Raw genomic sequence first — 14,625 nt, forward strand, 5'->3', positions numbered from 1 at the left:
ATATGACAAAAGAGACCAAAAGCCCACGGGGCCAAGTCTGATGGGCAGCTGGGCAAGGCAGTGAGAGTCTGGCAGGGACTGCTGATGGGGTATGTTTAGGAATTATCTGAGTTTATTCTCTGGGCCCCATGGTTCCTCAGAATTTCCTCCATAAAACTGAACTCACAGTCAAGAGAGCTAAAGAATTTTCTAGACATTTTACCACTTAACTTGGTGTCTTAAGGGCACAAAGGCAGTTGAGCAAAAGCACCAAAATAAATGTTGATTAAATCATCGGCATTGCCCATATAGTGAAGCAAGATCTGATGACTTTACTCACAACTCTCATAAAGAGAGCTAACGAGTGAACATGCAATTTTTTTTTAAAAGAGGAAGTGTACCAACTTAAAAGCTTATTTAACTCCCTAGTCCACACCCCCACCAGTCTCAATTTATTTTGCTTTTTCTCAAACACTAAAATTCAAGACTTCAAAAATTTTAATAGTGTCTAAAAGGCAACTCTCAAAAAGCATGCATCATATTTTTCGGTTTTGTTTATATGGAATGTCAACTGAGTTCTTATTTTATTTCCCCTAACCTCATAAACAAAACCTAGGCAACACATGAAAGAGTCAAGCATTTATTTTTGATTTGTATTATCTAATATTCTCCAACCTGGCCTCCAGGATATAAGTCTATCAAAGTATCAACTGAGTTAGCTCAGAACATGTACCTGAAAGAAGCCAACTAAAACTCACAGCTTTTGGTACTGGAAAACGATATCAGAAAAACAAGTTTTACTGAAGTAAACTGCTGCTGCTCACTTAACCTGGATACTAAGATAGTATTCAACTATCAAAAGAAGCAATTTTTGCAAACTACTATTGAAATGAGATGATAAATTTTTTTTTTTTTTTTTTTGGCCACACCAGACGGCTTGTGGGATTCTAGTTCCCCCACCAGGGATTGAACCTGGGCCCTCGGCAGTGACAGCACGGAGTTCTAACCATTGGACCACCAGGGAATTCCTGAGATGACAAATTTTAAGATCAGCCAAACTGCAAGAGATTCCAAGGTGTATACTCAAAAATCAAATCTCTGCATCTTTGCAATTTTTTCTTTAATCATTCAAATATTGCAAAATATAAATCTGCTAAGTCACCTCAAATATCCACTTTGAAAATGAAGGTTTGCCACCAAATACAAATAAAGTTCAATTTCCTGTAGGCTTTTAATATACTCTAGAACTCTGTAATAGTTTTTAACCTAAGAAGTATGACAAATGACTCTCTAACAGTTTTTAATCCAAGTATGATAAATAGAATTGAAATAAATTAGTAATCTGTAAGCAGTCCTCAAAACTTCATGATGTATTTTCAATTCTACAGTAACTCTGCAAGAATTTCAACTTCCACATATTAACAACAGGCTACATGAAACAGCTAGGGCTCAGAGATGTCTGATTTCAACAGCCTATTTCCTTGAGGTAAAGGAGAAAGATGAGGAAACATTTCTCATTAGCCACATCAACCTTTACAGTAGAGGAAGTAGTATGTGTCATTTCACAGGATGTACTCTACTTGAAAAGCATTTGTGACCATTTAATGTAAACAGAAGCCATTTAGAAACTAAAAGTTCCTGCTCAGACACAATTTCCTCTTTCCATCCATCCTTGAAAGTAGCCATTTTTAGGTGAACTGCACTCTAGCTTTTGAAACAGATATTAATATAACTATGGACAATAACTAGCCACCAGTAAACTATTTAATGGCCACTGTAAATATGCCCACACTTTATCAAATAAATCCAAACTTTTGTAAAGTCAATGCTGATTACTGCACACTGGTTCCCAATGTGTCCAGGCCAAGATGACTTTTCCCTGAGCCCATGAGGAAGTAAGCACTCCACATGCCCACGTCCCCTCCTTCGGGCTGCCACCCACCTCCTATGACCTGACCCCCGCATGACTGCAAAGCAGACCCATCACGCCCACAGGCTCATACCAACCTCAGCATGAGCAATACAGCCATAAAATATGAGAAAAAGGGAAAAATAAGCCAGGAGGGACAGCAGTCATAAGCTGAAGGTGCCACCTTCCTGATGGGCAAGGAAGAAACAAGCTATGTTGTTCAAAATATTATATTAGAAAGTACAAGTACTTACAAGGAACTAAGAAAGTCAGCTACTCAGAAGACAAGGGCAGAGAGGCCAAAAATAGATTAAGGAAGAATGTGCATCTGTGTCTGGCACAGATAAGCAATTGCTACCCTGCTGAGACCCCCAACTGAATTTAAAAAGAGGAACACAATGTGTGGTGCAGACCATACCACTTTCTCCTGAGGTCGGGGATGGTGGTGGGGTGGCAGCAGTCACGCTGTGTTTGTCCCAGACAGTCTCCAAGATACCTACCAAGAAAGGAGAAACTGAGTTTAAGAGAGAAATAAAACCTAACATATAAAAATCAGATTTAGAAAAACAATGTATTGATATGTTTGATCAAGAATCAGTATTTAAACATCTGTCTCTATGTCTAACTGCTTTTTCTGGACAACACCACTTGGATATTCCACACTCAATTTATCTGCCCCCACAAACCTGCCACTAATATTCTCATGCTCCTCACCAGTACCATCCGCACAATCTCGGCATCTGGCCTCTGCTCTCCCCGTCCGGCCTCACCCCCACCCCACACACAGGCTTCATCACACTGCACTATTTACTAGCTGTTCCTTTCTCATGTGTTCTCCTTCTTAACCTCTGAACTGCTCTCCCCCTTCCAATCCAACTTGACCTTTCACCAGACTAACTAACTGCTACCTGTCTCTGAGAATTCCACTTAGCTGTCACCTCCTCCAGGAAGTCTTCCCTGCTCAGTTTTGCCTGCACATAAAACATACCATAACTCTTAACACATTGTCTTTCTCCCCTACTAGAGTATACATTACTAGAGGGCAGGGACAATGTTTTATTCCTCTTTATATCTCCTTACAGAACCTGGCATATAAGATGATCATAAAAGCTTTTAAAAATATTTTGTTCTCAAAATATTTAATATTATAACATGGAAAACACTGAAAATATCATGTTAAGTAAAAGAAGCTAGACACAAAAGGTCACATATTCTATGATTCTATTTTTATGAAAAGTCCAAATAGGAAAAACCAGAGACAGATAATACACTAATGGTTGCCAGAGGTTGGGGTGATGAAAATGTTCTGGAATTAGACAATGTGATAGTAGCACAACCTTGTGACTATATTAAAAACCACTGAGCTGTTACACTTTAAAATGGTAGATTTTATGATATGTGAATTATATCTCAATTCAAAAAATTTTAGTGTCCGCAAAAGTAGGACACAGAGATATCAGACATGGTCCCTAACTCCAGAAATTTAACATCTAGCTGTGGATGTCAATAAATATGCTTTGAATGAATAAATGCTCTGAGGTCTGGGTTTCCCCTAGGGATTTGGGGAAGGATGGGGAGGGGGGTAAATGACAAGTTTACTTTTAATCAAAACACTCTTATAACCAATTTTAAGTGCCCACCTCATTATGACCACTTTTGTAACACATGCAAAAAAAAAAAAAAAAAAAAAGCCCCTAGATATCCAAGAAGCAGCCTGAGTAGAAGAGGTGGAGACAGAAACCCTTCTTGTCCCTACAACATTCCCTCCAGCGCGCAGCTCAGCCTCAGGGCCCGATACCGCCCCTGCACCTCAGAACCAGCAGCTCCACCGGCAGCACAGCGGGCACGGCCCTCGCCCTGTCGCCCTGGAGACACAGGGGCTCCGTTCTCTTCCTACCCTCCTGTCTCATTCTGCAGTTTGCTTTCTGTTTATTCTTACTCTTCACTAATAGTCACGAGGCTCTAACGCAACAGACCAGATGACGAAGCAAACGCTACATACAACTACAACCTGGAGCACAGGGTGCTGACTCCACACCTGGTCTCACTTCCCTACTCAGAATTCGAAATGTTCACATCTTCCTCCTCCTCCTCCAACTTCTTCTCCTGATTTAAATTCAAATCATCTTAAATAAAGTGCCTGCCACCCACCTTACTTAGAATGCAGTAATCAGCATTTCAGTCGCATTCCTATGACCGGGTCTATACCACATTAATCACGGCTATAGTGAGGACCAAATAATCAAAGACTTTAAAAGGAAAATAAATTACAAACATTTTTTGAGATCCTACCGTGTGCTTAATACTGGGCTAGGTATTGGGAATATGGCACCACATTCTTTCTGTTTTTACGTTCGGTCTCAGTAACAGCTAAGGCAACTGCTCAAAAATTTTGAGTGCCAGGGCCTGCACTCCGGGCATCTGCAGGCAGGCCTCTGCCTTCTGGTGCCACCCAGCTGCTCACCTGTCAGTAGCCCAAGCACTGTCTGCACCTGTTCCAGCAGCAGCTTTCGCAACTCCTCCTTCCGAGCCACGCTGAGGTCCTCACGGGGACAAGCCAGCTCTTCTGAAGTTGTCTTCAACATGATCAGCCCAAGGGGAGTTGTCACAGGGGACTGGATCAACTGCCAGGAAAAAGTAAGTTTCTGAGCAGAGTGCCTGGCTAATTAAGGTACAAAGAAGACTGACGAATGGTGAACCTATGAAGTACAGTTGTCCCTCGGTATCCGTGTGGGGTGGGGGGGGGGTGTTCCCAGGACCCCCGTGGATACCAAAATCCAAGGATGCTCAAGTCTCTTATATTCAATGGTGTCGTGCGGTCAGCCCTCATACAGGAGGGTTCAAATCCTGTGGATACGGAATGTCAACTGTACCTCTGTGTGTTTAATCTTACATGAACAGGCTACATAAATCAAACCTTTAGAAAAATGACTGAGTACACTTATGTACCTTTTTAACCAATCAAAATATATTCTCATCTTATTTTAAAGACAAAATTCTAAATAACACCATGAACTTAAAAACAACAAGAAAACAATGCTCTTTTACACCTAACTTGACAATTTTTATACATGTCCATACTCCCAACAGAGCCTTGGTTACTCTGCCCAGGTTACTATATTAGTGATTAAGGTATGTGTAAACCAATTTGTGATATCTTTCCAACATTCAGGTGTTAAATCAAGTTTACAGTTCCAAGCTTTGAATGCTTCATAAAAGTTCAAGATTAAACATGTGGCAGAGCAGAAACACACATACACGTCATTAAACTATGATACTGATACGGTTAGGACTTTGCAAATACCTATGTAGCAAATTAAGGTACTTTTTCTATCACCTGCAATATCCACTATGCCATAGGAAAGTTTCCTTAAACAAGAGACAAAAAGGGTACACTTTCAATAGCATAACACTACTTATACCTTTCTTATCAATTTCACAATATTCAAAGCATTTATTTTTTAGTTTCCAGAAATGGTAAAAGTAATCAAGGTACCATTAAAATCCTATTGGGTTATATGCTACAATCTATGAAAGAGCAAACAAATTAAAAACTTGATCATTTTCTTTAATCATAGTTAACTTTAAATGTAGTTCATTCCCTGATAAAAATAAGTTTTTTATTTACTCAATCTATAAAATATAAGCCTTAGGGAAGAGGAGGTCACCAGGAACTACACCCAGATAGAAAGGATATTCTCCACTTCAAAAAACACAGGGCACTTTCCTGTCCCTTGAAAACAACTCTTCCCATTGCAGACCAAGGAAAAGCACATCCCCGAAGAGCAAAACTCAATATTGGGAACTTAAAGAGAAATTCAACTGCCCTCAGCAGCAAAGAATAGTGTGTTGAAAATGCTCTCTATTAAATCAGCTAACACTTCAAGTACATCCTCCACAAGTTTTCCCTTCATTTGCTACAAGTTCGGGCTATTTCTAACACGGACTTAAAATTCAGATAATGCAGTAGGGGAGAAACAGGAAATCCCTCCTCTAACAATTTTTCTTTACATGATAAAGTGAATAGAACTTTATAAGCATCCCTTTTCATTCAGACACCTTTGGATTATCAATCTGTATTTTAAAAGATTTCCATTACTTCTCCCCTTTCATTTCCTTCTTTCTCTTCCACCCCTTTTGTCTCTATTTTCCCCCAAGACCTCATTCTTACTCTCTCAGCTGGGAATGACTCATTACCAAATATTCCACTGGGCAATACTTTCCTGTACATATGAAATGCTTCTGTGCTCTCCAGAAATAAAATACCCCTACAGTATGGAAAACGTATCTTAAAGGTCCTCCTTTCTCTCATCATTTGGGAGAAGGGAAGAGTCAGGCAAGGAGCTGGCTGAAAATGAAAGTTATTCTTTACTTGAAAGAACAGCCTGATAAAATGTGTAATTTTCCTTCTCACTAGCTTTGTTTCCAGAAAGCTTTTTATTAAAAGTGTTTCCTTTCACCATCTTCACATACATAATTAAAGCTCATGACATAGGTAATCTCTGCAATTTATTTTAATAGAGAATAAGCACCTTCAGGTTGCAAATCAAGTTCAGGTCCTTAGTGTTAGCTTCAGAAATTTTTATCATACCAGCCAATCAGAGAAGAAACATCAAAATTCTTTCTATGCTTCTTTTCGATGCTTGCCCTTTAAGTATCTGGCCCCAGGCACAATGTGACCAGAAGTCCAGCTCAGCAGATTCCAGGACTCTGAAGAACAGACTCTAGAAAGGTGTGATGTACGTGCTAGTGCAGGCGGCGGGGGAAGGTGGGGAGAACAGGGGTCGGTTCTGACTTCAACAATTCCTTCTCCAATGGCCTAGAAAGGCTATAACCAACACATAGAATTGCAGATATCTTTCTGGGGCCCCAAATCAACTCCTCTTTGCCTGGTATGGCGGTCATCATAATTATGGCATAAACTGCACAGATGCCCCAGGCCAAATGTTACAGAATTTTAAAAAAAAAGGCTATGCACCCCAGACTGCAGGCCATAATGGAACTAAGCCAAAAAAAACCTTTCAGATGGTTTAATCAACAGATCATATAATTGTGAAGTTGATTCCAGAACCAGTTTGGTCTTGTTTACCAATGCCTAAAGAAAAGATTTTATTATTATTATCAGAAATGTCAGCAATTTAGCACCAATCATTCTTAACATGGCTTTCATGCCACTGACTGGTTCTCATGCATGAATAAGCAGCGGGGAATAATACAACTGGAAAGAATTTTAAAGATCACTTAGTCCAATCCTCTCATTGTACACAGAAGGAAATGGAGGCTCACATAGGAGTTACTAAAATCAAGGTGATTTGTGACAAAAATGGACACAGACCCCAAACCCACTGCCTCCCAGTCCCAAGCCCCTTCCACTATGGGGTGTTTCAAAGTCATGAAGGCCGCATGGGGTGAAAGGAGTCATTTCTGAAGGGTGGAAAGTGGGAGGTGGTGGGCAAGAGAGGAAGACAGCTACCCTTTTGAAATCTCCATGAGCACCTCACCTAAAAATGCTCTTCCAAATTCTCATTTATCATCATTAATCATACTTCATGGGCAGACAAGAAATGTCTGCTTTTCATCGAAGGAAATGATCCCAGCTAGGCGAAAACATGGTTTCTCCTCACTGTTGCCGACAGGACTCGGCTCTCTGTCTGGCTCACATTCCACTGCTGCTTCACACAAGACACACCACTGACCAACCCAGGATGGAATCCACTCAGACCCCCCCACCTTCCTGGTTCTTTCCATCTCCATGGACTTCCTGGCTCCCTCTTAGAGAGCCATGGAGACTTACCACAACTGCTTTTCAACGTGGAGTGAAAGCAAGCGTGTCAGAGAGAGCCAGCAAAGCCTCTAGCCTCCTAACCCACCACTCCAGGCTCCCCGCCTCCTTGCCATTCCTCAGGTTCTTTGCACTGTTATTCCCTCTGCCTACAACACTGTTCCCCTGGAAGCCCACATGGCTCACTCCATCACTTCCACTCAGTTTCCGCTCAAGAGTATGCTTCTCAGAAAAAGCTTCCATGATCATCCCATCTAAATAACACCCCTGATATTCCCTCCTCCTCACCCTAGGTTTAGTTTTCTCACAATACTTATACCTACCTGAAAGAATTTATTTGCTTATTGTTTACTGATGCCTCCCCCTTGGGATTATAAGCTCCATGAAGGCAGCTGTTTGTTCATTACTATATCCCCCCACGTACCTATAGTTATTAGTACATGGCTGGTATTCAACAAATAGTTTATGGAATAAATGCATGAATCTCCATTACAATATCAATTCAATAAATCTCTAGATAAATGAATCACCATACAAAACAAAATAATATTGAATGAAGAATTTCTGTGCCACCTTGAGAGGCAATCCAAACAAAGCAATATGGATGCTAAAATTTTTAAATTGGTGCATCATTCGAATGGTTTGCAGGGAGAGCAAGCAGAACATTAGAAAATGGAATTGTTCCGGAAGATTCTGCCATCACTAAGACTATAACCAATTTTCAAAGAACTTTATTTCTATAATCTGTACATAATACCCATTTCCTCCATACCCAAGCCTGTCTCGATAATATAAACGATTCCAACTTTATCACAGGAGTCAAATGAACAAAAGCATCACCCTCTTGGCTTTTAGGTCCCACCTATTCCCTGATGACTTCCAAATCCTGAACCCCAGATCCACATTTCCTAATGTCTCACTAGACGTGCACAGAAGGAACACGCAAATCTTAAACGCATTTTCTGCCAAACTGAATTCACCATCTTCTACCCAAACCCATTTCCTCAGATGGCCTAGAAAATCTGCCATCTGAGCCAGGAACTTGGAAGGCATTCTAGCTTCCTCCTTCCCTCCTCCCTACAACCTAGTCCCTGCCCAAAGCCTCCTCCGTGCCTCGCTGCTGTCCAGCAGGTAAGCCCCGGCTTGGCTCAGGCCCCTCGGCTCACTCAGACTTCTCCAGCAGCAGCCTTCCAGGCCTCCTTCACTCCGGCCTCACCCCTCTGCAATCCAGACTCCACACTGCTGCTAAAGTCGTCACTCCAACATAAACATGCGGCCACGTTGTCTCCCTTCTCCAAACTTTTCATTAGGTCTCGAGTAAGGACTACGAATTAAACACTGATGCCCCCTGCAAACGCAAAGCCCTCCCTGCTCTGGCCCTGTCCATCAGCCTAGCCTCTCACTCTACCACTCAAGCCACCACCTCGCATCTCATCACCAGCAACACTGAAAACACCTCAGCTCCTTGAGTCTAAGTGCCGTGTCCTCACTGCACTCGGCACAATACTCCACTACAGTGATTAACATATTGTTGGGTAATTATTATTTCCATCGCTTTCTCCCCACTAAACTGTAACTATCGAAGGCCTCATCCTGGCACCCAACACCTGGCACGGTACCTAACAGGCTTTCAAATACTCGCTGGACAAAAATTTCACAAGAGGTTAACAAAGTGATTGGGGTTCCCATTCCCCACCTTCTCCACTGCACCAAGGTACAACATGTCTCAGGAACACAAGGTTAAGTGAATGAGATAATCCACCCCACAATGACCTCACCACTGCAGTTCCAAAATGCTCATCTTAAAAATCCTCTTCAAGACAAGAAAATAATCACTTCTTCAAACAAATTATTTACAAGATAAATTTTCCGTAGGTTATCTCCTTACCTGTAAAATGTTAGTAAAAAAGTCATGGTAGAACATGGGCCAATCTTGACGGCCAATGTCAACAATCACTTTGCAGAGCTTGTTCCGGATGAAGTAAGGTAAGGTTTTGTGGTGAGCCAAGAGGAGTTTGGGCAGGCAGCTACGGATTTCCATCTTATCCTGAGATGGGACCCCAAGCCACATTTTATTGATCAGATTCTGAAAAACAAGTATACATCTTGTAAGTTAACAATCTATACACAGAACAAACTGGTTTTCATCCAACAGTAGCTATCTCCCTCAAACAAGAAACTCTGCTTTTAAACAAAGGTTTGGAGCAATCTGGCAATGAGAATAATGAAATATTCAAATTTTATGATACAATAATCCCATTCCTAGGAACATAATTTAACAGCTACATAATTTAACAGAAACAAAAAGGTGTAGGTGCAAAAACTTTCTATAACACCACTGTCTCCACCAAAAAATGACAGACACAACTTTAATGTAAGAATAGGAGAATGGCTTGGTGAATAATGGTACAACCACTTATAGGAATATAATATAAAGGTAAGTGGGGGGAAAAAACAGAATGCAAAATGAAATGAGCAATATGATTATAATTAGGTTTTTTGAAAAAAGTGTGCACAGGAAGAGAGTTGAAATGAATGAAGATTTTTAATGGGTACCATCCCTCCTCCCAACTGTTTTTCTTTAATCATCTTTCTCTTTTAAATGATAACATGGAAGGAAAAGTTAGATGTTACCACAAACGACCTCCCGACCTCACCTATCTTACCTTTTGGTGCTGAAGATGGAAAGGCGCCCTGGAAAACCTGACATCTTGACAAAGGCAGTATGTGGGAAGAAGCCCTTGAGCTGAGTTACCACTATTTCCCAGCCATGTACACATCAAAACTAAAGTCTAGTGCCAATAACAAGGCAATGTGACTAAAAAATACTCTTCAGAATAGTATAAAGGTATCTGACAACTTACCTCAAAAACCGTTAAACTGTACATCATTACATAGTCATTCCTAGTGCTGGAGAGAAAATACAGGCAGAATCTCCAGGCTCCTATTTGCTGAGCAAAGTTATTAAGAAGTTCCTCTGGAAAAGTTAAATAGCAACAAGAGAAGGCTATGAAAATACACAAAATTAACATAAGGCTAGCTGTCTTACTGTTTTTTTTTAAACACACCTCTCCCACATAATGTAATGACGTCAAAACCAACTACAAAATCCAGCTGATTCTTCAAGATAGAAAGGACAAAGCATACAATATTTTTCTGACTCTGAGGTGACCATGAACACTGACACCTAAATAACAATAACCTAGCTATGGACACCTTTTTTTTTATGGGCACTTTTTTAGGCAGAGAAACTTTCACTGCTGAAATTCTTAACCTAATGTGTAGATGGACAGATATAAGAGTATCATTTTTACCTTACAAACGATGGCCAATTGGTAACTTACTTCCTCTGGGGTACAGCTATAGGTTATCTCCTCACCACTCACTCAACACTGTTCTTACACACTTATACACACACACACACGCGCGCGCACACACACACAATGATGGGCAGAAAAGCAGGAAAAGAAAAAATTAAGACTAATCTTATAAAGGATTGGAAAAAATGCAAGAGAATTCAAGATGGCTAACTCCCTTCATCTGAGTTGGTTTTATTTTAAAATATCACCCAGGAGTCGGCAAACAAGAGCGGCAGTCATGGGAGTTGCCAGGAACCACCCTGGGCACCTCAAATCAGTTAGAAGTGGCTTTCTTCCTCCTGAGGCTGCTGGACAGACAGCAAGCATTAAGAGTCTATCGCCGTGTTTCTGGACATGCTGCCCCTTAGTCACCTTGACCTGCTGTGCTGGTCATAAAATATAACACGGAGTGGGTAAAAATACAAAGGCAACAACCCTGAGAGATTCTAGGAAGCCCTTGGAAAAGCAGCAAGCACTGCAGCCCGTTCTAACCCTAAAGTCACTGCTCTGCCAGAGCCCTACAACTCAGGCTAAGTGCACCAAGGCAGTCTCATTATAAATCCCATAAAGGAAGCTGATGGTGTGTTCTTATAATTAAGCAAAAGTTTCTATGACTCCCAGAGGTGAAGTCCAACCAGAGAGTGATCTCTGGCTGGAAATGAGGAACTCTGGACTCTGTTCTAGGCTTTGCCACTAATTCACTGAGTCTGATCCCAAGCAAATCACTGCTCCTCTTTGATGCTTCAGCCTTCTCCACTTTTAAAAATGACCAAACTGTCTCTTGAGGCTCCCTGCTAACAGCTCTATCTCTAGAGCACTAATAACACACTTTTGGTGGAGGATGGGTGGAGCCCCTATAATAAAAGGTCTCCCTCCTTTCTCCCACCTAGCTAGGAAAGACTTTGGTTTATCCTAAGACATCAAAAAAGAAGCAAGAAGTGGTTCCAGCCCACACACTCAAATAAAGCTATGGAGACTAGGTACAAAAAGAACTAAGACATGCCTACTACCAAACCCCCGGATTCCCCTTAGCCGGCATTTAAATTAGACTTTTGTAGCATCTGGTTATTTAAAACTATTTAAAAATCAGATTAGAATAAAAATATGTTAAAAAGCTTCCACTTTTAATTCATGAACGCTGAGGTGAACAACATTAGCTTTGCAATCCAAAACTTAAGAGAAAAACCAAAAGCATATCAATTATAAGCTTAAAACAGGACTACGTAGAAATTAGATACAAGGGAAAGATCCTTCACCTCCTTTGGTAAAAATCACCACTGATACTTTTACTATGAGGTACTTTGGTAGCATAAAACTAACAAGGGGCTCACTCTGGGGGCAAGAGGTGGGTCAGCCCAACTGAGCAATAAGAGAAAACCTAGGGAAGCAAGCAGAGGGGATCTTCTAAGCCAGATGCCTGATCATCTACTGGGCTCAGCTTTCGTCAGTATCCCCTGTTCATAAACTCTCTGGTTCCCTACAGCACAGTCTCTCAGAAAAGAAGGCATATACAGGGCAGGCCCACAAGAGACCACCACATTTAAAGTTAAGAGATAAGAAGCTACATCCACCGGGAGCTGATGTGATACTCAAAGGATGCAAGGGAAAATGGGCTGCAGCCAAAGGTTTACTGGCCACCTGAAAATCCAAACGCTAATCAAGCTTTGGACCAAGGGCAGAAGTCAGCCATAACACTGAGCTGGCTAACATGACTTAGAGAAGCCATGTGGGACAGAGAAATGGCTCTGCAGAGACCTGGAGACACAGAAAAAGGCCTCCAAGGAAGTGAAAGCAATGAAGGTCAGTACAGAGCAGCCAGACACACAGGGGAAAGCCTCGAGGCTTGGATCAAGAAAAACATTTTTCATCTTCAAGTTCAGGGTTTAAGTGAGGACTCAGAGAGAGAAAAAGATTACTCTAGGACTTCAGTGCAACATGTCCCTGAAGCAGAGATCTCACAACTTAAATAAACCTTCTAGTTTACAGTATGCTTTAATGAATATTGTGCATGTCAGTGAGTATAAAATTCAAAAAGAGGTTCTAGAAGGTGGCAAGGTTCCCAGAAGACCTGAAATTACACCTACTACACCTACATCTCTCTGTTGTTTGAAGCCTTTATTCAACAAAACTTGCAGAATGAGAGCGATAACAGTGGCAATAAGGAAAAAGCAAGAAGGCCCCAAAGGTTACACCCGTTAAAGGATCTCTGGGCACTAGATGAGGTTCAGGATAGACTTCTACATACCAAAAACATGTTTGTTTTAATGCTTTCATGAGTTTTTTCTTTAAATTAAGTCACAGACTTCTTATAAAAGTTTAACATTGCTAAAATTAAGAGCAAAGCAGGGGGAGGCGTTTCCACACATGGTCAAAGCAAAGAAAATCTATCACTATGGATTATAGTGGGCTCTGCCGACTACAGCCCTTGCAGCTAGGTTTGTAGACCTCACCAGCCACCAACCAGCAGGACTGGAGCAAAAAGAGCCAGAATTCAAGGGGAAACATGCAGGCTTGACCAGGCTGCCAACATCAAGGCTACCAACTCCTTCCTCCCCACTGGGGCCTTTTTGTTATAAACGACTCTTTACTACTCAACATTTCACTTACCTATCTCACGTTTTCTTTCATTGGTTGTACAGTCGTGGAAAAATTCTGTCATCAGACTTTCCAGTGCCCTGAGAGAGGCTTCTTCAGATGCCTAACAAAAAAATTTGAAAAAAACAAACAAAAAAATCAGTAGCTGTATTTTCAGTTCTACTGTTCCTCAGTTCCTTCCAGGTCACATTCAACAGCCATAGTAATTTACTTCCTCAAAACATCTTGGTTCAACATTCTTCAAATACATGATATAAGCCAGAAAAACTGCAAGGAATTTCCCAGCTGACTCAAAACCCAAAGTTTTAGTATACTCTATAAATTCATGCTACCGTGCTATCAATTTTCAATTATTTATGCTAAGGAAAAGAGAGCAAATAATATAAAATTTAATTCTGGAAACATATTGAAAGCAAATTAACAGCCCCTGGCCCTGACTGAATAGGCAGAGTGAAGAGATTCAGAAAGGTTAGGGTGCCTTGTAGACTATCCGCCAACGTTATTTGGCCCATGTCTGAATAGTTAGCCATATTCTAATTCAGAGCAACTGTAGTCAAACTGCTGCATGGATTCCTGGGGTTTTCTGAAGGGACTTCAGGAGCCAAACCTCCACTCAACTCTCAATCTCACACGAGCAGCCAACAGAGATTAAGGTGCAGCTAAGAGCCAGGCAGAGCAAGGACTCAAAATGAGACAGTACCTCCCAACCTCAGACCCACAGAGAGCCAGACTCTCAGGAGAACCACTCAGGCGGAGAATAAGAGAGGGACCCTAAGCCCCCTAAGGCTCATCGTCTCCCTTTTCCATACGGAGCGCCAAACCCACTTCCCCTTCTCTCACTGAAGGAGGGGACATCAGGTGCAGCAATGAACTTGAGTCAACACTCCTTCACATAACCAGTCTGCAACAAGGTGAGCATTTGCAGGCCCCTTTTGAATCCTCACTGGCAATAATCTACCTAGAGATGATCAGGAGCCAACAGCAGTTTTGATTTCTTAATT

At 41.3% G+C, this 14,625-nt stretch overlaps 1 protein-coding gene across 2 annotated transcripts in view; it reads right to left on the reverse strand.

Annotated features, from left to right (window-relative positions):
* Window positions 1–13,721, reverse strand: part of XPO6 (exportin 6) — a gene marked incomplete at its 5' end in the record, with an annotated part of 73,608 nt that extends 59,887 nt beyond the window's left edge. The window contains 5 exons of one of the 2 annotated variants that reach the window (XM_079719914.1): window positions 2,307–2,384; window positions 4,353–4,512; window positions 9,559–9,756; window positions 10,535–10,647; window positions 13,637–13,721. In XM_079719914.1, coding sequence (XP_079576040.1) covers window positions 2,307–2,384; window positions 4,353–4,512; window positions 9,559–9,756; window positions 10,535–10,647; window positions 13,637–13,688 — 601 coding nt within the window. The remainder of the gene's footprint in view (window positions 1–2,306; window positions 2,385–4,352; window positions 4,513–9,558; window positions 9,757–10,534; window positions 10,648–13,636) is intronic. The other variant, XM_079719913.1, reaches the window with a different exon arrangement.
* Window positions 13,722–14,625: the final 904 nt, after the last annotated feature.

The sequence above is a fragment of the Hyperoodon ampullatus genome, assembly GCF_949752795.1.
Source record: "Hyperoodon ampullatus genome assembly, chromosome: 14".
Classification (NCBI taxonomy): Eukaryota; Metazoa; Chordata; class Mammalia; order Artiodactyla; family Ziphiidae; genus Hyperoodon; species Hyperoodon ampullatus.